The sequence below is a fragment of the Marmota marmota genome, unplaced genomic scaffold (assembly GCF_001458135.2).
Source record: "Marmota marmota marmota unplaced genomic scaffold, marMar, whole genome shotgun sequence".
NCBI classification, from domain to species: Eukaryota; Metazoa; Chordata; class Mammalia; order Rodentia; family Sciuridae; genus Marmota; species Marmota marmota.
In genome coordinates, this window is record NW_026000016.1 from 12,944,563 (window position 1) to 12,970,430 (window position 25,868).

Sequence of the window (25,868 nt, forward strand, 5' to 3'; positions counted from 1 at the left end):
GACAGAGATAGTCTAGGAGTTCTAACTAGATTCCAGTGCATTCTACCACACCAGCTGGTTCACATATCCACCAGTCATTTATCAGAGCAGCTTGCTTGTTAGCTAGCTGTTCACAATTTCAAGTAGGTCCTAGTTTTATATTTCTTTATCTATTTGCACTTCTGGGATTTAGATATGAACCCAGACCTGCAGTGTACAAAATAAAACCTCTCCCTATGTACTTCCATCCCACCTCCCAGATTCTTGACTGCAGGAAACTTTTTAAATCCAAGACTCCTATTTGAATTTCCTGAAAGTACTAAGTAAACCACTGACGGTTTTAAGTAATGACTTTCCTTCTGAAGTAAACTGGAAGTGTTGCTTATCTCACTAGAGAATGTGTGTGCTTGGGTGAGGAAGTATGTTTAATAAGGGCTGTGCGTAAAAGGAGTTACCTATTTGCAGGCTGTTCCTGTCCACAACACCCTCTAATGTTCTCAGAGCTAACAGGAAACAAAGCTGTTCTCTTCCACTAGATGCCACTAACTACTTGAACTTTTATTTATACCACTTGAGAAAAAGTGATTGACCATGGAAAGTTCCCTGAAAGGAAAGTTTGCTAGGACTTGCCCTTTATAACAGGCTAGACAAAAAATAAATAAAATAAAAATAAACCAAAACCAAAGCCAAAAAAGAAAAAAATTAGCTAATAATAAGTTGGAAATTGACATAATCCAAATTGTTTCCCAAATACTCCAATGGCAACCAAAATTTAAAGATATAACCTGTGCACACAAAGGAATCCAAATGATATGAAATGCAAAGAATTTACTTACACTATTTTATAAAACAGCCAATATTTCACCATATTGAAGATTATCAATATGAACCATAATGCACTATTTTGGTACCTAGTCAGTTCTTAATTATATCCTTGTCTTGAAAGAAGACTAAGAACTAGTAAAATGAAGGAGGGAAAGCTGGTTTGACTACTAAAATAGGGCACCTACTAGTAGATATGTCAGAGACACGGCAGTTAAATTATAGAAGACAAATACATGTTGTGCCTATACGAGTCTAATGAGCCACAGAGGGATTTAATAATTAAGATCTCGTACTCCATGAAGCAAATTAAACAAGTCAAGATTCAAGCAATGAGGTCATGGTACATGGCCATATTGTAAACTAATGTGCTCACCCTGGCCTTGCCAAAGCCAAGTTTATATGTGTAATAACTTACATGTGTATAGTGCTTTTAAACGTTTAAACCTTTCACATCTATTAGCCATCTGATCCTCACAACAACCCTGTGAGGTAGGCAGGGCAGGAGTTATTATCTATCCACCATTTTACAGATGGGGAAACTGTTGCAGAGAGGTAAAGTAAATTGCCTCATATCTGTGACAAAGCCAGGACAAGTTAGCTCACTTGAACTTGGCTCCATCTGTTTTCTACTAGGCCACCCCTCACACTTCTGAAAGGTCTTTCAATTAGTGGAGAATCCCAGGAAAAGGAATTTACAAGTTGACTCCCTACTACTATATTAATGGTTCGTCTACTCTTTTTTTTTCTGATATAGAAAAGATGTCAGAGTACCAGAAGACAGGTATTGGAAGTAGATTTCTACCGTTTAGGAAATATATCCTTTTGAAACCAGTTCCTAGCTTTTGGTATTTGAAATCAACCTTTGAAGCAATTTTTCGAGCCCTAGCTGAAAAGCACCAGTTGCCTCTTCCACTGCTGTCGCCAGGCGTCTGACTGCGATGACAGCATCCCTGCGCAGCTCATTGGCAGCGTCTTGCTGGGCACTGGCCTCCTCACCAATAGCAATCAACCTGTCCAGTTTTTCTTCCTCACGCTTTGAAAGTTCTCGTGCCAATCTCCTGTTTTCTGCCAACTCAGCTGCAATAGTTCTGGCCACTGACCGCCTTCTTCGCCTTGCCCACTTTGGAGGGGGCTCACTGGTCAAAGGCCTATCCTCGCTAGAGACAAAACCAACTCTGGAAGAGGAGACCGGAGGCCGCGGTGTGGAGGCTACACAAGGAGTGTTTCGGCTGGTGCTGGTGCAGGGACTGGGTTCACCCGACATACCCCGTCTGGTCATAGGGCTGCTCTGACAGAGAGCAGCTGCACCTCTGAAAAGGTTGTGGGAGCTGCTGTAGCTGGGGGTCCCTTGAGAGCACCCTGAAAAACAAAGCAACAACGTTGCAAAGAGGACACTCCTGGTAAGGGAATGCTTGGAGCCAGCAGCAGAGTTACAGCAGAGTTTTGAGACAGTTACAAAACTAGGATGATTCTTAGAAAGGCCTCTCTCCACAAGGGAATGGAAATCATTCTTCAATCGGGACATTTTGGCCTATTGTTGTCTCAACTCCAAAAATTCCCCCCCTGCCTTGCCAAACCCCTTTCTACTAGCTATCCAACCCATTTGATTCCCACAAATTCCGAACTCCCCATAAGAAATAATGGGGAAATGCTTTTTGGTTCTAAAAAGAATGTCTTCCATTTTCGTTCCAAGAATTAAGGAGTTCTAATTTCTTACATACCTAGGGTGGTGGCTTTTTAAAACCTTGAGCCCTTTATCTTATTATGAAGTTAAAAAAAAGGGTGGGATTGGGGCAGGAATAAGGCCTATGCTAAAGAGGGCACTATCCAACCACTCATTGCTGTTTGGAACCAAGTGACTCCGAGACCCCAATTCTTCACATGCTTGGGAGTTACCTGCACCCGAGGATTCAGCCCAGGAGTCCTCGAGGTCACTGGATTCTTGCATCCGGTCACTGATTCTCAGCTGACAATCCTCATCTGATTCCTTAACTGTTTTCAAGATAGTCTGACGATCAGCTGTCTGATTCCTTTTTGCTTTCAGAATGCTGGTTCCCTCTTCCCCTGGGATGTTAGAGGCAACTAAGTTCTGATCACAGTGCTTGGCCCAAGCAGCAGCCTCCATTAAGTTGTCTGGGTCAGTCACTATCTGATTTCGGAGAAGCTGATCCAACGTATCATAAAATGGACAGTGAGGTGGATCACCCATACTTGTGGCATGTGCAACATAGGCCTTTAAATATAATGCCTTCAGAACTTTAAACTTGGAGCGGCACTGACGTTCTGTGCGGCGGAAGCCTTCCTGCTGCATTCGCTTAGACACAGCCTGATAGACATCTGCATTATGATGCACAGTCTGGAGGCGTTGAATATACTCTGCCTCGCCTAGTATGGAGAGAAGAGTTCGTGTCTCCTGTCTGGACCACCGGATGCCCGCACTGCTATTAGAAGTGGCCATAGTGGGTTGGGAAGGAAGGAAGGAAGGCTACTGAAGCAAGCTCCTGGCAGCAAGGTGCAAATTTGAAGGTGTGGGGAAGCTCTGTGTACTCTCAGTACATTTCCAGGAGCCAGCCGATTCTTCCCTCTCAGGGCTAATTGTTGAGATGCCAGGTCCAAGGACCGAATTTCTGGCTGGAAAGCCACAGGGGAATGAGAGTTACAGGGAGGGCAGCAAATTAAGTAATGCTACCTGTGAGCAGATCATAAATAGGCATGAGGCCAAGACTGAGAAAGCCCAACTTTGGGAGTTTGCCCAGGGTGGGTACTGGATCAGGGGGCTTCACAAAAAAACTGGCTTCCCCACAAAGAGCCAAATGCTTTCAAGGTTAACACCTAGTACAATTATGGGTCTGTAAAAAATCCCCATCCTCTAGTAAGCAGACAGGCTAAAGAGAAAAATACCCTGGACCATGAGGTAACTAACTCTAGAGAAGTACTGGCAGGACCAGGGTGTAAGCAAAATATATCTGAAGGATACTTGTCCTTTACTAACCTTAACCCAACTAACATGTTGTGGCTATTTGTTATCCATTTGACTGCCACTATTGCACTTCTTTACTAAAAGGTTACTTTCAGGGCCAGAAAAGTTGAATTTAAGTTGTTCTGCTAATACAACACTTTCCGCATAACATGGCAGAAGACAGCTACTTCATTACTCTAACCATCCACCCCCAAAAAGCAGCATAAAAGAAACAAAACAAAATACACCTATATATTATTGGCTACCAGGCAACAGATCTATGCAAATATTCTGTATCTTGGCTATATCAGTATCTTGATTGTGATATTGTCCTACAATTATGCAAGAAGTTACTATTGGTGGAACTGGTAAATTCAATAATATATTGGATGCCTCTGTTTATTTCTTATAACAGCATGTAAAATCACAATTATCTCAAGAAATCAAATTGTTGGCTTCTCAGCAATTCCGACTTCAAGACCTATTATAATCACTTGCTTTTTTCCAGTTCATGATTTGAAAAATATTTGACACTAGCCAATTTGTTTCTAGCATGCTTTGAACTAAGTTTTACCAACAGGTAAAAGGATATGGGAATAAATTTTTCATCACAAATATCTGAATTCTCTCCAAAATGCTATAATTTTTGGCTTAGTCTCTGGACATCCTAAGGTAAAAATATCAAGTTGTATTTAATTAAACACAGGCAAGAGATAATTTTATAAAATCCTGCACATGTAATAGAAATAAACATCAATCTGTAATCTCTAAATCTTAAAATCAACACAAGGATATGTCCACTTAAATTTTCATTAGATAAAACAGAAAGTCAAGGGCTGGGGGTATAGCTCAATGGTAGAACAACTTGTGCATGTAGCTGGGTTCAATACCTGGCACTAGTAGGGAGGCAGGGAAAGGACAGAACCTGGGGCTGAGGATTAGGAAACCTGAACTGCAGTCTTATCTACTTCACCTTTCTAATTAATTTAAATATGCCACCATTTCCATGTACCATGATTTGTTCATCCATAAATGGGGAAGGATAGTACCTGCCCTACCAATTTCTATAGAGATGTTCAGAGGATGAAATAAAATAATAGATGTGAAAGCACCTGAAAATTTAAAAAACACTCTATCAGGTACTACTACTCTAGTGAAGGAAAACCATTAATTATTATGATAATCTATAATTTGAGGAGACAGAAGTCTGAGGAAGCAAGCCTCTTTAATCTTCTAATTAAAGTGAGAACAGATGATTAACCTGATTCTTACATAAGACATTAATTAAGCTGTTTCTCTAATGATTAAATTTGAAAGCCAACTGGAAAAGTCAGTTCCCAGAAAGTGTCAGAGGGCCTTAAGAAAGAAAATCAATAGTATCTACATAAATTATGACCAATTATAATGGATCTTGAAAAATCCAAGCACCATGCAACGAAATCTTCAAGTTCCCACAAAATCTTTCAAGTTCCCTCAGTTAAGAAAAATAATAATTATATAAAAATGTGAAAAGTCCAAATTACCACCTCTGGCACTCAATACCAACAGATCTGTCAGCAAGAAATCAAATATCTAAGTGAATTTCATCCTTGATAAGATCCAACAATAATAATCAAAAGAAATAGTCCTACTGGGGTAGTCTCAAAGGACTCAGTCATAAAAAGCAACAAAGTAACAAACTGTTAAAGTTCCATTTAACTTCATATTAAGCCTAGAATTTATAAACACGTTTTTGTTACCATATTTAAAAGTATCATTTTGTATCATACCTTCTGCCAAGGATCTGCTTTACTTTCATTACTGTATTTGAAATATTTCTTATTCTACTTTGTTTTGCTGCCAATCCCACCACCTGAAAAAGAGCAACATATATAATGCATGTAATTTTTCATTATTTCTAAATACAAAAATGAGGAGAACTGTACCTCTTCGTTTTCTGAGTAAGCAACAACAGCTGGAGTAACTCTATCACCTGCATCATTTGCAACCACACCAGCCCGGCCATCCTAGAGAAAAACACAACAGTATTAGTTTTTTTAAAATAAATGTGGGCCAGTATTTGCCATCTAGATGGAAAGAAAAGTTACTATTATCAATATTTTAAAATGGTAGATGTAATTACCACTACTAATTTCCTAGGTTTTATGGTAGGTTAACTTCCATGAACAAATGCCTCCGTTTTTCAGTCTGCTCTGCAAAGTCAACTATTGAATCAAACATAATAACAACCTTGCTATACAAGATAATAACAAGCATCTATTACATCAGGCTATCTATCTCCTACAAATACATCTTTCTTCCCTTTTCCACAAATGAAGTAGTACTAATCCCTGTGGACTTTCCTTAACAAAACATTTGACATTTAAATGCGGGACTAGGAACAAGGGAATTCGTTATTATTTTCCCTCTATCTTGTTATTGATGAGAGAAAGGCCACAACTCCTTGTTGAACTCTCAGAAAGCCCATGTCCGAGGAGCACTTCCGATCTACTTGCTTCACAGCCAGGCGCGCGGGGCTCACTTCCAGATCTTCGCACCCCTTCCCTCTGGATCCCAGACACAAGGCCAAACTCAGCAAGTCCTGTGGCCCTGACGTCAAAAGAACTGCCCTCCCCTAGGAATCCTGAGATCGTGACGTCACAGAGCCCCCTCTGAGCATCTGCAGCCCTGATATCACTAAGACCCCTCCGGAATCCTGTGGCCAGGACCTCACGGGGATCCTGCGGTCTTGATATATCCAAACATCTCTGCCTCGGGGATTCCTCTGGGTATTCTGAGGCACTGAGGTCTCCCGAAACCCTCTAGGCATCCTCTGACCACATCCCCGAGACCTCTCCAAGCAATCCCTACAGATACGAAATCTCCAGGCCTCCTCCGGGCACCGTGTGACCCTGACATCCTTGGAACCCCTCTGGGCATCCTGCGGCCCTGTAGTACCCGGAACCCTCCCGGCTTCCCTTAGCTCCGACGTCCCCAGGATACCGTTGGGCATCCCCGAAACCTGAGCATCTGCGAAGACAAAAGCCTCAACCAGGGCGCAGCGGGCTTGCCAAATAAGCCGCGGGGGACGAGGCCGGGCCTCCTCGGCCCTTCGCCTCCAAGCGACGTTTGTAGGCCATCAACTCGGCGTCTTTACCTGTGTATAACTCGGTGCCGAGAACGGGGTACCTGACATGAAATCCATAGCCCAGCGTCCTCAGCGTCTCACCTTATAGACGGCCACACAGGCTGATGTGCAGCCCAGGTGGACTCCGACGGCCGCCATGAGGCGGCAAGGACAGCGGCGGCAGTAACTAAGGGACCCCCAGAGGCAACAGCTACCCGCCACCGAACAGCCCCATCAGGCACCGCGGAGACTTCACGTTCCCGCCCGCCCACTGCGTCGGGTCTGTGGAGCCAGCCTCCCGCATTGCCACCAATCAGCGTGAAGGTCCTGCCTTCCTTTCCTAAAAGTCAGCGAATGGCTTTAGTGCGTCTCTCCGCGCTCCCCCGAGCCGCACAGCGCGTGCGATAGTGCGCACGCGTAAACTGGTGAGGGACAGGAAGAGGGTCCTCAGCTCCTCCCCCTTTCTTGTGCCTTTCACAAGAGCCAATAGAAACTCTGTATGGAGTTGCGTCTTTTGTCCTAGCAACTCTGGGCAGATTCTTTCCAATCTCTTCGGGAGGTCCTGTAGAAACGTTCGGCAACGAGCGAGTGGTAGAGGCGATTAGAGCTGCTGGTTCAGCATGCGGTGCGCTAGCCCCGCTGCCGTGATGGCATTTTGTGCTGGGCTTTGGGTCTCGAACCCGGTGCCGGCCCAGGGCCAGCAGGCGTGGGGACGGCCGGAGACTGACTGTGAAGGTGAGCGGTGTGTGACCTGCTTGCATGGCGGCGGCACCGCGCTGCAGCTCTGCTGTTGTCGGCTTTGGCTTCCTCAGGCCCCGACTGTAAATAACATTTCTCCCAGTAAATACAGGCCCTGTTCTTAATTTCAGAACTCCTTAGCCAAACTGTAGGCAAAAGCTTGAGCCAAGCCCAATGACACCTTGAGGCCACGTTCTGGTTTTGCTGAGAATACTAAATAGCCGCAGTAAAGACTGGTGGGTTGGGATTTGGATTAGGTTTTATGCAAACGCTGCTAGATTCTGATGACCCTGGCGCCAAACCGATTCTCTTGCTTCTAACCAACATGCCTCTCTCTGCAACAGAAAACGTCTTTCAAGTTCAAACTAGTTTGTGACTCCCAAAAGAAAAATAAAACATGACATGAGTTGGAGTGGTGTAACTCAGAGAACATAGCTAACATTACCTAGAACTTTATATAAGTAAACGTTGCTTTACAAAGGCATGCACAAAGGAGTGTATTAACTTCTTGAGAAAGAGAAGATACACAGCAACAGCGAGGCGCTAAGCAACTCAGTGAGACCCTGTCTCTAAATAAAATTCAAAATAGGGCTGGGGATGTGGCTCAGTGGTTTAGAGCCCCTGAATTAAATTCCTGGTACCCCCCCACCCCCACCCCCCCCCAAAAAAAAGAAGAAGAAGAAGAAGAAAAAGAAGATTAAAAAAAGAACGACTCCTTTTTTTGTTCTGTTTCTTAGTTATGGACTTGCAGCCCAAACACCTGGATCTATGTCCCACCAAACTCTCTGACTTTGAAGCTATCATATCTGGTTTTTGCAAAATCAGCATACTCCACGTTAGAGGCTGTTAATAAGAACAAAGATAATTAGCTATGCTAACCCCTTCCTCATGATTAACTGTAGCACTTACCTCCAGGATTTATTGAGATTATTACTTTAAATGTATGTCTTCTAAGCTTGAGACTATTCACTGACAGTAAGTTCACAATATATGTTGCATAGATGGATGAGTATAGTCTATATTATAAGTAAATAAAATCTTAATAATTGGAGTCTAGCTTTCTACCAGCAATAATTAAACTTTTCTCTAGAAATTTGCATATCTACATGATGTTATCTTAAAAACTTCATTCTAAAGATATTTGTTTCACTGAGTTATAAGCCTCTTATTAACCACTTAATTTCCCTTCAGTGTATAAGATTAAAATGCTATATCATAGTATGTTTAATAGAGCAAACATAAAACCATCTTGGACCTATTGATGGATTTCTCTTATGTGAACTTAAAAGAAATTTTACAGGATTCACAAAGAATCCTGTAAAAAACTTACTTTGCTACATTTTAAAATTGGTAGGTTTTATATAAAATATTTTCAGGTTTTCTGACTTTTCTTGTAAAACCAGATGACCTACCTGGGCATGGTGGCACACACTTGTGATCTCAGCCGCTCAGAAGGTTGAGGCAGGAGTAGTTCAAAGCCAGCCTCAGCAAAAGTGGGGTGCTAAGCAACTCAGTGAGACCCTGTCTCTAAATAAAATACAAACTAGGGCTGGGGATGTGGCTCAGTGGTCAAGTGCCCCTGAGTTTAATCCCCAGTACCCCCTACAAAAAACCAGATGACCTGGCAAGATTGTCCCAAATGGCCATGTATTGAGAACTGACTATGGCTGTTCTTTTTAGGAAGGACGTGTGTTCTACAGATTTTTGAAGGTTTTTTTCCCCTGAATTCTTATTCTCTCTTTCATTTTTCTTACCTGGTCCCTGTAGATATTTAAGTTTGTGATCCTACATTTAGATAATGTAGGGCTTATTGGAAAACGAATGTTTCCAGATCTCTTTTAAAACATGATTACTACTATAGGATTGTTTTAAAAACTTATTTTGAAATAATTATAGATTCACTTATGGGATTACTTTTAATAAACAAACAAAAGAATGTGATTGTTTGAGGCTATTTTAGCAATATGCCATGAACTTTTAAGTTACTGACCTACTAGGTGATCATGGTGAGGATATTCTACTTAAGTCCAAGGAATGAACTTAGACTTCTCTGTGGCATGTGACACCATTGACTTCTTCCCCATTCAGAAAGTCTTTATGGTCTAGATTCTGCTTTTTCACTCATCTTTACTTCTTATCTTTGTGCCTACTTGTTTAAAGTGTCTTTCTGGGCGCTTAATCCTCTAGAAATGGCTTAAACATTAAAATTGTCTGGAGTTCTGCTCTCTGCCCTTCTCTCTTCTCAGTCTACACACTCTTCAGTGTAATCAAAATCACAAAGGAAAGAAATATTTTGTAACAAGATCTAGATTCAAGATCTAGTTCTAGCTCTATTACTACTTATGAGTCTTTTTTTATTAGCCACTTAATTTCTCTTCAGTATATATGATTAAAATGCAAAATCACATGTTTGTGAACCACCTTGGACATAGAGTTCACAGTTGTTCTTGTTTTTATTTGATTGGCTACATTTTAAAACTGGGAGATTTTCCATTTAAAAAATTCAGATTTCTGGCTTTCCTTGAGAAACCAGATGACTGGCTAAGACTGACCTTTCAGTATGATAAAGTGTAAATCTCCCTCTCCAATCCACATTTTTACCTAGAGTTCCAACCTTGCAGTCACTGGACTACTGAACAACTGCATACTTCAAAAGAACACGGTCAAAAGCTAAAGTGGTCATCTTGCCACCTTCTCCTCCCCCATCCCTGTTTTGCTTACAGTGTCAGCGTGAGTCATGTCCCTGACTAAGTGGTCTGAATTCTAGGCTTCTCTTTTTCCCTTGTCCCTTGCAGCCCACCAGTCATTTTGTCCATGGGCTTGACCTCTTGATGGACGGCTCCATTCTCCTCCCTGGGTTCCAAAACAATCCCATCTGTTTCCACCACCTTTTTCCTCGTGTCTAGTTCCCTAGCAGTGTCATCGTGTTCCTACTTGTTTAATGTCCTTTACTGGTTTCCCAGTTTCCACCAGGCATCATCTTCTTTGTTTTCCATAGTATCTAGTAGCCTGCTCATGTGGTTTACTAATTGGGTTTCCTCCAAGTAACTGTGCCCTCTTAAAAAGTCAAGACTTGCCGCTCACCAGAGCGTTTCCATCAGCTACTGTGGTGCATGGCATAGGACCCACACTCAGTTTGTTAAAAAACTGTACACATCTGTGCTGTGACAAACTTTGGTGTATCTTGGTTCGTTAAATGAAAAAAAAAAAAAAAGTACATGTATAACGGCATAATTTGCCGTGAACATACTTTATGTACAGAGATATGAAAAATTGTGCTATATATGTGTAATAAGGATTGTCATGCATTCCACTGTTGTTGTGTATTTAAAAAAGCACATGTTAGAATTCCTGACAAACAAATTTACTGCACTTACTGCATTGCCAGTCATATAAAAGTATAGCACATACAATTATGTACAGTACATAATACTTGATGATAATAACACTGACCCTTTGGTTTTCATCCTGACTCACTACTTGGTCCTTTCAGTCTTTCTGGTGCTTTCCCATCTTCTCAATTTCTCTCTCTCTCTCTTTTTTTTTGGGGGGGGGGTTTAGGAATTGAACCCCAGGGCATTTTACCATGAGCTGAATCCCAGTTCTTTTTATTTTTTTATTTTGAGACAGGGTCTCACAAAGTTGCTGAAGCTGGCCTCAAATTTGCAATCCTCCTGCCTCAGCTTCCCAAGTTGTGTCCCATTTTCTAAACATTGGAGTTTCATAAGAATGAGGCCTCTGACTATGTCTCTTGTCCATTTCCCCTTACTCTCTAGTCTCAAGAATATTGTTTGAATGTTGGTAACATAAATTTACATATCATCCTAAACTTTAACCCTGATCTCCAGATTTATAGTCATGTGCCACATCAGAATGTTTGAGTCAGCAACAAACTGCACATATGAGGATGGTTCCATAAAATTATAATGGAACTGGGAAATTCCTAGGTACAGTGACATCATAGTACCTGGCGTTACTCACAAGTCTGTGGTGATTCTGGGGTAAACAAACTTACTGCACTGACAGTCATATAAAAGTATAGCACATCCAATTATGTACAATACATAATACTTGATGATAATAAATGACTATGTTGCTGATTTATGTATTTACTATATTTTACTTTTTATCATTATTTTAGAGAGTACTTTTTCTATTTATGAAACAGCCTCAGGCAGGTCTTTTAGGAGGGATTCCAGAAGTCACTGTTATCAAAGGAGGTGGCAGCTCCATGTGTGTCATGGCCCCTGAAAACCTTCTTGTAGGAAAAGAAGTGAAGGTAGAAGACAATGATATTGATGATCCTGAGCCTGTGTAGACCTAGGCTGATGTGTGTATGTGTGTCTTAGTTTTTAATGAAATAATTTTAAAAAGTAAAAAGAAAATTAACCAAATTAAATCTTGTAGAATAAGGGATTTAAAGAAAGTATTTTTGTACAGCTGTACAATATGTATGTGTTTTACACTTAAGTGTTATTACAAAGAGTCAAATAGTTTTTAAAAAATCATAGTGAACTAAGGTTATTTTATTACTGAAGAAAGGAAATTTAATATAGTCTAAATGTATGGTATTTACAAAGCCGACAGTAGGGTACAGTGATGTTCTAGGATGTCCTTCACTCACCTTTTACTCACTAACTCAGAGCAACTTCCAGTCCTGCAAACTTCTATGTAGGTGAACCATTTTTTCCCAAATCTTTCTTTATATTAAAAAATATATATAGAACACAATACCCTTATTTTATTATTATTATTATTATGTGGTGCTGAAGATTGAACCCAGAACCTTGCACGTGTTAGGTGAGTGCTCTACCACTGAGCCACAACCCCAGCCCCAAATCTTTTTGTTTTAAATATGTTTTTAGTTGTAGATGGACACCATATCTTTGTTTATTTATTTATTTTTATGTGGTCCTGAGGATTGAACTCAGTGCCTCATATGTGCAAGGCAAGCGCTCTACCACTGAGCTACAGCCCCAGCCCCAAAATCTTTTATACCACAATTTTACTATACCTTTTCTATGCTTAAATATGTTTACACAAATACCCATGTTTGTGTTGGACTTTCTTAGTATTTAGTACCATAACAGAGCCTACTGGCTTGTAGCCTAGGCTATAACCAAATAGCTAGAGCAACTTCCAGTTTTGCAAACTATCAGGGTTTGGGTAAATACCCTCTGTGATGTTCCCACAACAATGAAATCACTGAAGAACTAATTTCTCAGAATGTATTCCTATCATTAAGTGATGGATGACTGTATATCCAGTTGCTTTTTCACTGTTTGCAGTTGGATGTTGTATTAGGGTTCTCCAGAGAAATAGGATCAATAGAAAATATGTATATGTGGGTAGAGCACTCCTTAACTTACAATGGGATTACATTCCAAATAAGACCATTATGAGTTGATACTGTCATTAACTCAAAAATGTATTTAATACACCTTACCCACCAAACATAGTTGAGCAACGCAGCACACTGTGGAGTACTAGGGGTTTGCCTTCATGATCCTGTGCTCACGGGATCTGTGATTGGCTTTTCCCAGCATCAGGCTCTCACTGAAGTCTCCTGCAGGGAGAAGGGCAGCACAAGTGATAGCCGCTGAGACAAGAGACAGAAGAGCATACTTGAGAAGTTTTTAGATATGGTAATTATCAGGTATGGAAGATAAGATTAGATTTTTATGTTTAAAGAAATAAAGAGATTGAAATATCAATAAAGGGCAGGAGGTGCTAAAAACATCCAATAATTTTGGAGGAAAACCAAATAGACCTCTATAAATAAAATTGATATGATTTAACAGCAGATTTATTACATGTGAGAGAATTAGTGAATTAGAGAATTAGTGAATTATTATTAGATCTAAATATATTATCAAGACTGAATCACTGAGAGGTGAAAAGATAAAAATAGGAAATAGGGATAAAAGTACAATAAAATAAAGAGAAAATTTCTAACATGTTAACTGGCTTTTTAGAAGACACAATAGAGGAGATGGAAGTTGAATATATTCAAACAGTATAAATAAAATAATTCCACATCTAATCACATCAAAAGGAAATTGTACAACACAAAAGAAAAGAAAAATCTTTAAAACAGCTAGAGGAAAAAGACTGACTACCTTCAAAGTGGTCCTACCTCCAAGTGAGTGGGACTCACTCTGTACAGAAAGATTCTTGACTTAGCTCTGAAATCAATTTTGGAATGCATAGAAAGCAAAGCACAAGCAAAAAATTTTTAGACATCAAAGAAAAAATATGCACACCCTAAAGGCAGGTTGTGGATTCCACTCACCTCTCAGAGAAGAGACAAGCAATGCACCCCGGGTTGAACTTTCTGAATATATATAGGATTTTCCTAGGAAGAAAAATGTAGATTTCTAAGAAAGCTTTCATAAAAATCAAATATTTGATATTTGGGGTTCACAATGTTTCTTTGTTAAGCATTCTATCCATAAATCAGATATGGGTGCATTGTATAGGGCTTTGAATCTGGTGACATTTAAATTTATTATGCTTTTGTTCTAGTTAATCTGATACAAGCATACACTGGAGGTTTTATTCATCTTACTAATGAGACAGGCATAGCTGATCATGCTTATAGAGCCAAGACTCCACCTAGAAAGGGTCTCTTCTCTCTCCTTGAGAGCCAACCTATCTCAAAACAGATGGCTAGTAGATTGATACATGAGTTTTTTGTAATTTTTTCTTTCGGTCTCTCTCTCTCTCTCTTCCTTTTTGTTGCTGGGGAGCATCAAAGGCCTTGCACATATTAGGCAAACACTCTACCACTGAGCTAAGTTCAATAACGAAAAGTCAGAGTCACAGAGTTATAAAGTAGTAGAGCTAGGTTTTGAAGTTCAGGTACTCAATCAATAACATATTGCATTCTGAGTGCAGTATCGGGCTCATTTATTTAGGAAAGCATTACAAATAAAATTGGAACAAAGAAGCAGCATCCAAATCATTCAAGTTCTGAATGTTCTTGAAAAACCTTAACTCATTATTATAATATGTATCCTATTTTTAGGATGCAATGCCCCCTTAGTCCTGGTACCACCAAGACTAATCTGGTATTTTGTCCTCCTCCAAATCAAGCTGGAGTCAATAATGGGGATCTGGCTTTAGTTCTAAAAGTTAAGGATGGAACTGATGAAAATAATGAATAGCCCACTGATAGTTGTAATGATTCTATGAAACTGATTTTAAGCATTTTGTCATAACTTTTGGACAAAATTGTAGCTCTTTTCCTGCAGGTGGCATTATTATATTTTCAAATACTGCTTTCTCCTTTTGGGCTCTGGCTAACAATTAACAGACTGAACTGTGATTTCACTTTAAAACTTTCAATTCAAGTTTTTATTAATATTGTAAGCATGTTGGGGATTTTTGCAGTAATCAAAGTTATGGTGAGTTTTCAAAATAAACTAGGAATTATTCCAAACACACTGAAAAATTTTACACAATTATACTAGCATCTAGATTAAATATTAATATTTTAATATTTGCTACCATTCTTTCTCTGAGTTAAATAAATTGATTAAAAAATAAACCATTAGTTGCAAATAACTCCATTTTTTCCCCCTTAACTTTCCTATTCATTTTTTTTTTTTTTAGGACTTTTACTACAAATGTGTGTATCCGTACATAATGGGCTCTGACTGCTTTTTGGTTCATTTGATCAGTTGAGGCTGCTCAACCATCCACCATGGCTATGACGCCTCTGATTTGTTCTTACAATTCTGCCAGGATTTTCCACATTGTCAATCCATGCTATTGTCTATGTTCTACTTCAAAAATCCTTTTTATTGTGCCTAATAAAGCTTTATATAGTTTGGGGTTAGAATTTGTCTGGTATAACCTTTTATTTTTAAAGCTCTTATTTTATTTTATTTTTTTTAAGAAAGATTCCATCTTTATTATTTATTTATTTATCGGTAGTGGGGATATAACCCAGGGGCTCTTAACCACTGAGCGACATCCCCATCCTTTTTATATTTTATTGAGAGACAGGGTCTTACTGAGTTGCTTAGGGCCTTGCTAAATTGCCAAGGCTGGCTTTGAACTTGCAATCCTCTTGCCTCAGGCTTTCTAGTCACTGGAATTACAGGCCTGTGCCACTGTCTCTGGTTCTTCACTTACTTTTATTGTGTTGTTGTTTTGACTCTTTTTGTAGCCTTATACTTAAAAAAAAAAAAAAAAAAAAAAAACACCACGTTTTTATTGTTGTGAAATATAAAATTTACTGCCTTATTTTTAAATCCCCAGTTTAGTGGTATTAAGTACTTTCATACTGTTGGGCAAACATCATTACCATCCAGCACCCTAACTCTTTTCATTTGTAAAGATTGAAATTCTACACCCCCATCCCCACCCCTGGCAACCACCGAATGGTGGTTCTACTTCCTGTTTCCATTCATTTGACTTCTCTAGGTGTCTAAGATAAGTGGAATCATATGAATTTTGTCTTTCTGTGATTGAAAATTCAACAGCATTTAGTTGAATTTTAAAAATTTCAACCTGAAAAACCCTGTTCTATAACTGCAAGTTTAGCATATTTACACATATTGTAATTAATGATACTTTTGGATTTATTTCTTTAATTTTGTGAGTTTTTAAAATGTATTGTGCTTTTTCTTTGCTTCTGTTTTGCTCTTTCCTGCCTCTAATAAACTGATAAAGTTTAAAAAAAATTTTTAAGTCCTTTCTTCTAATTCTACTGCATTAGAAGTAATCTATATATTTTTTGTTATTACCCTTACACTTTTATCATACTTAGATGGCTAAAAATGAATATGATTTGGTAATATTTCTCTATACTCCTAGATAATAAAACTCCTTAGGAAGTTTAAATTGAATTCTTCATTTCTCATCTTATGTTTTATGATTATACTGTATTTGGTTTTGCTTTATGTTTTCATTATTATAGGTTTATTATTTTTGTTTTATATACTTAATCCTTATTTACATCTTCACACACTTGCCATTTTCTCTTATCATTACAACACTATACTACAACTTGATCTTCCTTGTTGGATTCTATCTCCTTCTTCCTGAAGTTCATCCTTTACTAGCTCTCCCTCAGCACTTGAACTCAATACTGTTTAAGTGAATAAATGAATTTAATCAAACAGCTTTCTTTAAACAAAATTAAACTACTTGAGGTATCTAGTGTGTAATTTTAGAATGATAGATTCTTCCTTGTTTATTAGGTAGATACAGGTCTCAGTACAGGGATTCAAGAAGAATAAATAAAATACAAAATAGGGCTGGGGATGTGGCTTAGTGGCTGAGTGACTCTGAGTTCAATTCCTGGTACTCCCCTCGCCAAAGAAAAAGAGAGAGAGAGAGAGAGAGAGAACACTAAAGCCCTCCATTTTCCCTTAATTTGTTCCCCTAGAATTCTCTAATATCAGGACCACCATTTACCAGGACGAGCTTCTGGCTTCTGTTTCATTCCTAGCTTGCTTGGCCCAGATGTCTGCTCACTTGGGAAAGCAACTTCCTCCCACAGTGGGTTAACCTGATGAGTAAGCATGTATACCCTGAGTCAGACCACCTGGGATCTAATGCCCTCTCCTCCCTTACTGGGCAAGTTAGGTAACCTCTCTTGGACTCAGTTTCTTTTATCTGTAAAAAGAGGATAATAACATATCTACATCATAACTTTGTTGTGACGCTTGAATGGGCTAAAATGCAATCCTTAGAATAGGGCTGGTACCTACCAGCACCTGCCAGAACCTGCCAGCACCTGCCAGATATTAACTGTGTTGGTTGTTAATGTCAGCTCCCCTCCTGAACTCTATCTCTTCCACTGGCTTTAGACAACTGAGACTGAATATGACTGTTCAATTGGGTTTTGACTTTAGCCCCTGTTGGTGGAATATACAGATTTATGCCGACTACCAAGGGGTTTCATTCAGTAGCCTTCAGAGGATTTTCTCTGCACTTAAAACTAAACTATCAGAAGATCATATTCTATGTAAAACTGTTTTATTTTAGGATTAGTCAAAGTTTATAAAAAATTGTTCTCATTTTAGGTGGAACTTGATTTCAAAGATTGGTTGATACATTAATTCACTCAGCTCATGTATCCACTGCAATTAAACTTTATAATAGGCCCCAAATCATTCTTAGAACTTAGAACATCCTCACAAGGCAATGAACCATACCTATTTTTTATTTGATGAGTGCGTCAGGTACTTACTGGGAGTGGTTGTGGTAAGTCACGCATACAAACATATTTCTTCATTCCTTCTAGTGTGTAAAGAATTCTTGAACCGATTCTATAACTACTTGATAGCCAAAGGAGTTCATTTTTCACTGGACACTATAGAAAACGAATTGATCAGCTTTTGCTTGGATACCAAAGGAAAAGAAAACCGCCTGGTATGTTAAATTTTCACCTTTAATTTTTCCCATGTGCTTAAAGAAAGCTGTAACTAGTTTCATTGCTCACCTGGACTTGATGTTCTACTTGAAGCACATTCCTTGTGGACAGCAAGAGGAAATCAGTCTTCTAAAAAAATGATCTATGTATTTTCATCCAGAATATATTATTTTATTTGTCTTTCTGAGTAAACAATGGGCTAACAATTGTATATTTTCTTAAATGAAATTGTAAGAATGAATTCCTAATAAGAACTTACTGTCCTGAGTTAAGAGTGGGTAGACTTTCCATTTCTTACCAAGACAACTACTCAAACCTATCAAAACATTTTATACTATTATCAATACATAATTAATGAAGTGTTTATATTTTCTTGTTATGGCATTTAGATGGTGTTTCCTGGGTTTACACATATAGCTTATTTCAATATAGTGTTCTACATAACTAAGGACAATTTTATACCAATTTATTCTTCCCTAAAATGTTCATGTTGAATTTGTCAGTTTAATCTGCATTTTTGACCACTTAACTACCAATACATCATGAAATTTTTGTCATTTATTTGTGCCAGTAAGTTTTATATTTTTATATGTAAATTTTTCTTTTTCCTTTTTTCTTCCTGCAATACTGGGGATCGAACCCAAGGCCTTGTGTATGCTAGGCCTCTGAGCTACATTCTTAGCTCTGCACATAAAATTCTTAAGTCAGGTAGCTTGAAAGGAAGTATTGCATGATGACAGCCAGGGTGCTGGATTTTATAATTCTGACTCTTCTACTTGCTGGCTGTGCAGCCTTGGATTTTTTGGGTAAAATGTGGGGATAATAATAGTTCTTGCTTCACAGGATTGTTATGAAAGGTAAATAAGTTAATGCAGCCCTTGTACAAAGAAAACACTTAGTAAGTGTGAGCTTTTCTCACCAGTCTTTCCACATTGAGCGTGTAGTAAGGTGCTTCTAAGTAGGATGATCATGAGAGTGGAGTCACTTGTTTTCTTAGTAGGGGTTAAAATTTAATAGCTGGACCATGAAAACTAGGTTAACCTTTTTCTCCCCTTTCTATAATGGATTACTTGCTTTTTTCATTACCCAGGATGCTAAATTCTCTTCATTATCAACAGTGCTATTATCTAGGAGCCACAAAAGATGCTGCCACCAAAATCCTAAGTGAAGTCACACGCCCCATGAGTGTACATATGCCTGCAATGAAGATATGTGAGAAGCTGAAGAAAATGGACAGCCAGATCTGTGAGCTGAAATATGGTATCACAAGACAAGTGCTTTTTCCAATATGTCTGATTGTATTGCCAAACCTCAAAACACAGGGACATGTTTTTTAAAAAGTCAGAATTAGAAGCAAAGGAATTCTCCACTCACTGATAGGTTTCTGGGCTGATAAATGGTATCTTGTACCCTCTGAGCTCCTTTGAGGGAAGAGAAATAAATAGTCCTGGCATAATCAGTCTTAGGGTGAAACTGCCAATCCAATGAGCAAAGTTTAAATTCCTAATTTACCAAGGCAATATCAGCCATGTCTGTCAAGGAAAATTTCAGAATACAAGAGAGTAGCTACTTATGGTGATTTAGCTCATGGTAATATATTAAGACAAAGTTTGAATCTAGGGTTGGGGTGTGGCTCAGTGGTATGGCACTTGCCTAACATGCATAAGACCCTGGGTTTGATCTCCAGAACTGCAAAATCAATAAATAAAACAAAACTTGCACCTATTCAGAGATGATAAAATAATTTAATTTCTCCATATGACTCTATCTTTCCTACACTTGTCTGTCATTCTACCAGCTTTAAATTTTAGGAAATAGGTTATTCACATCAAATCAGGTTTGGCATGATGAAACAGCTTATCAGCGGTCCCAAAAATAAACAGCAAGGAAAGGAAGAAGATGCCCTATTTTAAACATTATCCTTGGCCTTTTAAATTTCACATAGTTCGATCTATTTGTACACTGGGGATTTGAATCTGGGCCAGCCTTTTGGGTAAATTGAGTAAGTATAATAAAAGGCTGGAGAATTCTTCCCTCAACTGTCCTTAACACCTAAAATTCCACCAATCAAGACTCACTTCTTCAGCTTAAGTCATTGTTTTATGTTACTTACCCAATGTAGAACAATAGACTACCTAAGTAATTAGCATCCAACTCTCAATTATTTGTCTTATTTCCCAGAACAGCTATGTAATATGCCTATGCACCAGAGCCACATAGCAAACTTGAAATAGGTTTAAGTCTGAAAGATACCACAGATAACTATTTCTCAATTTGCCAAACAGGCCATAACTTCCAGGGTAGTTATTATGGGTAGGCAACCCTCTTTATTAGCTTCAAAGTAGTGAAGCAGAGGCAGGAGTCACAGAGTCCACATAAACAATATTCACAAAAGAGACAACCATGTGCTGATTCTTTAATTCAACAAGTTTTTTTCCCAAAATACTCTTATTTGCATGGGATCTTACAGGATCCTTAGAAAACAGAAAAAAATAATCAGATATTGAGACAAAATGAATATTTGCTAATATTTTGGTAACACTGGCCACTAGAGGCCCTTCGGGAGCCATGAACTATTTTTAACTTTGGTATTGACTTTTTCTTTGTAGTTTTAGGGTGTCACAAAGATGTTTCCCCTTTTAAAAATTAATGCAAGATGACAAATTCTGGAGAAAAAATATCAAAGAAGCTACTGACACTTTCAGGAAAGTATTTTTCTCCTTCAGCTATTTCTCTTGAATTAATCAATAGTACCAAATTATTCTTCATGTCAGGAAAGAAGAGACTGAGCAGGTAACTTTGTGCTGTGGAATATTAATAAGTTGGGTTATTTATGACAGTTTCTACTTCAAAGGTATTCTGTCAAAGCAGCCACAAATTAACAACCAGATGAGTGTGGAGTTGGATGTTTTCAAGGAAGGTGTCATTTGGTTTTTGAACTAAAAAAATGTTTGCCTTTGCATATTTTGTTTTTAATAGCACAAGGAATCACTCTAAGGATTCAAGGGTTCTCTGAAGCACAGAGTATAGATGACCATCCAAAAATTAAAAAAAAAAATCTTTAAAATCCAATTTTTAAACTTGTATTCATTTATAGGACATTTTGTACAAACTGCTGAATGACTATTGGGTTTTTAATGTTTTAAAATGTGATATTCCATTATGCAGGCAGAAAAAGAAAAAAACATTTTTAAAAAAGAAGTCAGGCTGAAAAAGTCGTGGGCTGGATCTAATTACTTAATAAGTAAATGTGAATGTTGTGTCCGTGTTCAGGGCAAACACTTGGCAGTGGGGGAGAGGCAGAGGAGACTCCTTTTGAAAGAGGAAAATTACCCATTTCTGATAGGGAAATTACAATCATGAGTTTATTATAGATGAGCTTAAATTTTTCTTATTTTTGGACATGGCAATAGAGAGCTGAGTTCTTCTTTTTAGAGAGAGAGAGAGAGAGATTTTTTTTTTAATATTTAGTTTTTAGTTTTCGATGGACACAACTACTTTATTTTATCTTTATGTGGTGCTGAGGAACAAACCCAGAGCCCCGCGCATGCCAGGTGAGTGCGTTACCGCTTGAGCCACATCCCCAGCCCCGAGAGCTGAGTTCTTAATGTTCTCTGCAGGTATTCTTTTTAAGCAGGGAGATGGTAGTCTTGGTAGAGGAGTTAGATGCTGGTGACAATAGTATTGGCAAGAATTTTAGGAGCCAGGTTGACTGATACCATAGCACTAGCATTGGAGAAGTAGGTATACCACAAAGGACCACAAATGAATGCTGGGATAATTTACTAATCCTGTTAGGGTGGGGCATTAGGTGAGTTTAAGTAGAGATGCAAAATAATTAAGGATTAGTGAAAATGTTCCTAATTTTGTCCCTAGGTTTTGGTTTCTTTACATTTTTATTGAAAACTCTATAGTGCTCATCTGTTTTACTGAAGTCATGTATAAAAAGTGAACTGTGGACTGGGTCTGTAGCCAAGTGGCAGAGAGCTTGCTTAACACTGTGAGGCACTGGGTTCCATCCTTAGCACCACATAAGAAAATAAACAAATAAAATAAAGGCATGCTGTCCATCTATAACTACAAAAAAATTAAAAAAAGAAAAGTGAACCATAACTGGCTGCTTAGCTGCTTTCGTTGGCTACAACCAAAGCCATCCAAGAGACACTGCCTTTATGGATTTCATCTTTTTTAAAAAATTATTTATTTATTTATTTATTTATAGTCATACATGACAGCAGAATGAATTTTGACATATAATACATACATGGAATGTACATACATCAATCATATTGTCAATTCTATTCTGCTACCCTTCCTATCCTCCTTACTCCTTCCCTCTTCTCCCATTTCTCTCTATCCAATCTAATGTGACACACTTTTTTTTTCTTTTTCTCATTACAACATCATATATATATTCTGTATAATAATGAGGTTCTCCTTCCATCTTCCGTGCAACTCCCCTTCTCCCTCTTTTTCCCTCCCACCTCTCTTCCCTATTTAGTGGTAGTCTTCTTCTCATGCTCTTCTTCCCTATCCCATTTTGAGTCACCCCCCTTATATCAGAGAAGACATTCGGCATTTGTTTTTTAGGGATTGGCTAACTTCACTTAGCATAATCTGCTCTAATGCCATCCGTACTTTAGGAACAGCAATTAGGATTTAGTGCTATTTGTTTTAGAAATGCTGATCTTGAGAACCTCACAGAACTACATAGGCTCATGTTTTGAGCTGTTATAGTCCCTGGGAGAGAAAGAAAATTAGATAAAGCACTGTACAGTTCTTTAGGCGCTTTGTATAGTTCTTCCTTGGTATACTCAGGGACTGGTCTAGGACCCCTTGTGGACACTAAAATCCTCAGATGTTCAATTCTCTTTTATAAAATGGTGTAGTGTTTGCATAGAACTTATTTACATCTCCTTTTTACTTACTTACTTACTTTATTTTGTTATTTATTATGGTGCTGAGGATCAAGCCCAGGGCCACATGTATGCTAGGATAGTGCTCTGCTACTGTATAACCCCCCCCCCATACTTTAAGTCATCTAGATTGTATTAATTTCATTATTTTAATATAGAGATGATTTAAAGTATAACAGACCATACAGTGTAATGTAATGTTGTTATATTGTATTGTTTAGGGAATAATGATAGGGAAAACGTTGTATGTGGTCAGTACACAGAAGCATTTTTCCACCTCCCCTGTATCACCAAACATTTTCAGGTGAATCCAAAGATGCAGAACTTCTAGATAGAGAGGGCCTCCTGTATGTACTACATTTTCCTTAGGTGTGTCTTGGTTTCCATGGAAAGCAAAACTGTTACCATGTTGGATCACAGGGGACTCACCACTATGTGCCTTTGTGTTTTACAGGACTCTAGGGAGCTGTGTATTTTAACTGTGCTTTTCCTTTTTGGCATTTAGAAAAGAACTTGGACTTGGCATCTGTGGACCTGCAGAAAATGAGAGTGGCAGAACTGAAACAGATACTGCACAGCTGGGGTGAGGAGTGCAAGGCTTGTGCAGAGAAAACCGACTATGTGAATCTAATCAAAGAACTAGCACCCAAATACACAGCAGTGCACCCCAAACCTGAACTCTGATGGATACCCATACACCATGAATTGTAATTAGAGAGAAATGACTCTTGAGAACAAGGACATGTTTGTTAAAGATGACTAGGGATTGCATTGCATTGGGTCTCAGGCTTTTTGGTCCTAATATTATATATCAGAATTTTGTTACTTAGGCTTATAACTAAAATTACTAATATCATTGGCATCTTACAAATGTACCAGAACCTAAAAGTGCCTTTCACATAATTTTCTTTGAAGAACTATGTAAGTTATCATTGCCTACCTCTAAAATTGGGGGAAATGAACTACCTAAAATTGATGAAGTAAATTGATCATAGGGTGAAGGGAGTGCTCACAAATTTCTCTTTGTACAAGATTTTTAAATTAAATACATTATACTAGAACAAAAGAAACAACAGCTAGCTTATCTGACACACATCTTCAACCCCAAATAATTACTGAGGGTTTGTGTGTGTGTGTGTGTATAAATATATATGTATTTTATACACTCTATTTTCAACTGCAAATCATGTACATTCTGGCTCTTTGATGTCAGAATGGTAGTGCATTATGCTGGAAGTTAGTGTTTCCCATCTGAGGAAAACATACTTAAACCTACTTAAAAAAAAATAGATCAAGACTCCACATAAGAATATCCAATGTTTTGGCAAGTTGTAATTGTGCTTGAATTGCTAAGTGAACCAAGCTCAAAGTCTTATTCATTGTTTATTATTGCACATCAGATGGACTTTTGATAGAGGATTAAAGCATATTAAGAGCACTTGCAGACAGCATGGAACTTTATGGTTCTTAATGCTGTTTTATCAGCTTTAAATTACAAAGTTGTACTCAGTTCTATTTTCCTACCACAGAAGGAAAAGAAAGCCATGGTAGAAATGGTTGTTTTGCATGGGGATGGAGGTGGGGGAAGACTTAAGAGCAGTGTTTCTTTGAAACTTTCTGTGGTGATGGGAATGTCCTACATCTAAATTGGGTGATCATGAATGTGATTGTCACACTCATCCAGTAGTACAATTAAGATCTGGGAAATTTGTATATGTAAAAAACTGCCTTAACCCTGCCGTTCAGGAGGCTGAGGCAGGAGGATTGAGAGTTCAAGCTATCCTCAGCAATGGGGAGGTGCTAAGCAATTCAGTGAGACACCGTCTCTAATAAAATACAAAAAAGGGCTGGGGATGCAGCTCAATGTTTGAGTGCCCCTGAGTTCAATGCTGGTATCTATCCCTCTCCCCCCCAAAACTGCCTTAAGTCAGGTACTGTGTGGCATACCTAAAATCCCAGCAACTTGGGAGGCTGAGACAGAAGATTACAAATTCAAGACCAGCCTCAACAACTGAGCAAGGCCTTAAGCAATTTAGCAAGATCCTGACTCAAAGTTTAAAAAAATTAAAAGGGCTGGGGATGTAGCTTAGTGGTAAAGTGCCTCTGAGTTCAATCTCCAGTACCAAAAAAATTAAAAATTAAAAAACAAAGCTCTAAAATTATTTGAAAATTGTCTAAAATTAATCAATTCAAAACACGTTGTTTATTTAGAGAATTGCATTTCCTGACTGGGAGTCATTTTGGGGAGTGCAGGAGAAATTTTCCAGACTGAAAAGTATATATTGAAAATATAATGTTACCTTTTTTAAATGCTACAGAGGTAAATGACTTTTCAGCTGAGTGGTTAGAATATAACCAAACTTGTCACAGAATTAGTGGTTCCCAAGGAGACACATTTATTATGTAACTGAAAAATTAAAATAAAAAAGCTTTGGTGTAATGACAGGCCTGAAGTCTTTATTGTTTCTGGATTTCATCAGCTATCTTATCATCATGTGTAAAGAACCTACTTTATTTTGAATTATGTCTTTAAAAAGCTCAAAGTTACGACTGGGGTTGTGGCTCAGTGGTAGAACGCTTGCCTGGCATGTGTCAGCACCACATTAAATAAATAAAGTCAAGGTATTGCATCCATCTATAACTAAAAATATATTTTAAAAAAGCCCAAAGTTAGTTTTTAAAAACTTCTTTTTAAGTATTTATTTTTTGTTGTAGTTGGACACAATCCTTTTTTTTTTTTTACTTTATTTTTATGGGCCTCACACATGCTAGGTGAGCGCTCTACTACTGAGCCACAACCCCAACCCCTTTAAAAATTTTTTATAGACTTTTTATTTGTTTCTTGTTTGTTTTTGCATTTTGAGCTTTTAGTGAAACTTGTCTTGAAAATAATGTTTACTCTCTGACTTCAAAATCAGATCATATTTCTGTGTCACATTTTCAGGATATAAATCTAGG

The 25,868-nt window shown here is 38.2% G+C and overlaps 3 protein-coding genes across 7 annotated transcripts in view; 1 reads left to right on the top strand and 2 right to left on the bottom strand.

Annotated features, from left to right (window-relative positions):
- Positions 1–7,141, bottom strand: part of Hspa14 (heat shock protein family A (Hsp70) member 14) — a 29,775-nt gene extending 22,634 nt beyond the window's left edge. Inside the window, exons 1-3 of one of the 4 annotated variants that reach the window (XM_048809183.1) lie at positions 6,972–7,141; positions 5,689–5,769; positions 5,533–5,615 (exon numbers count right to left, since the gene is read on the bottom strand). In XM_048809183.1, coding sequence (XP_048665140.1) covers positions 5,533–5,615; positions 5,689–5,769; positions 6,972–7,028 — 221 coding nt within the window. In that variant the 5' untranslated portion in view covers positions 7,029–7,141. The other 3 variants (XM_015483509.2, XM_048809182.1, XM_048809184.1) reach the window with 3 other exon arrangements.
- Msantd7 (Myb/SANT DNA binding domain containing 7) lies at positions 1,640–5,705 on the bottom strand. Of its 2 annotated transcripts, XM_048809185.1 has the most exons (4): positions 5,689–5,705; positions 5,533–5,615; positions 2,701–3,435; positions 1,640–2,163 (listed from the first exon to the last, which is right to left on the bottom strand). In XM_048809185.1, the coding sequence occupies exons 3-4, from the start codon at positions 3,260–3,262 to the stop codon at positions 1,640–1,642; spliced, it is 1,086 nt and encodes a 361-aa protein (XP_048665142.1). In that variant the 5' UTR covers positions 3,263–3,435; positions 5,533–5,615; positions 5,689–5,705. The 2 variants fall into 2 exon arrangements, with proteins under 2 accessions (XP_048665142.1, XP_048665143.1); XM_048809186.1 differs by lacking the exons at positions 2,701–3,435; positions 5,533–5,615; positions 5,689–5,705 and adding an exon at positions 4,711–4,717 and having other exon boundaries at positions 1,640–2,114.
- A 247-nt stretch (positions 7,142–7,388) lies between the features above and the next one.
- Cdnf (cerebral dopamine neurotrophic factor) lies at positions 7,389–25,350 on the top strand. The gene is made up of 4 exons (XM_015483510.2): positions 7,389–7,604; positions 17,866–17,993; positions 19,113–19,254; positions 23,416–25,350. The coding sequence occupies exons 1-4, from the start codon at positions 7,490–7,492 to the stop codon at positions 23,592–23,594; spliced, it is 564 nt and encodes a 187-aa protein (XP_015338996.1). The 5' UTR covers positions 7,389–7,489; the 3' UTR covers positions 23,595–25,350.
- Positions 25,351–25,868: the final 518 nt, after the last annotated feature.

Excerpts from the sequence above, each read along its gene's own strand:
- Msantd7 (XM_048809185.1), bottom strand. The coding sequence starts at position 3,262 with ATGGCCACTTCTAATAGCAGTGCGGGCATCCGGTGGTCCAGACAGGAG. Across the intron at positions 2,164-2,700 it reads GGCTGAATCCTCGGGTGCAG|GGTGCTCTCAAGGGACCCCC; the intron begins GTAACTCCCAAG and ends TTTGTTTTTCAG.
- Cdnf (XM_015483510.2), top strand. The coding sequence starts at position 7,490 with ATGCGGTGCGCTAGCCCCGCTGCCGTGATGGCATTTTGTGCTGGGCTT. Across the intron at positions 7,605-17,865 it reads GCCGGAGACTGACTGTGAAG|TGTGTAAAGAATTCTTGAAC; the intron begins GTGAGCGGTGTG and ends CATTCCTTCTAG. Across the intron at positions 17,994-19,112 it reads AAGGAAAAGAAAACCGCCTG|TGCTATTATCTAGGAGCCAC; the intron begins GTATGTTAAATT and ends CATTATCAACAG.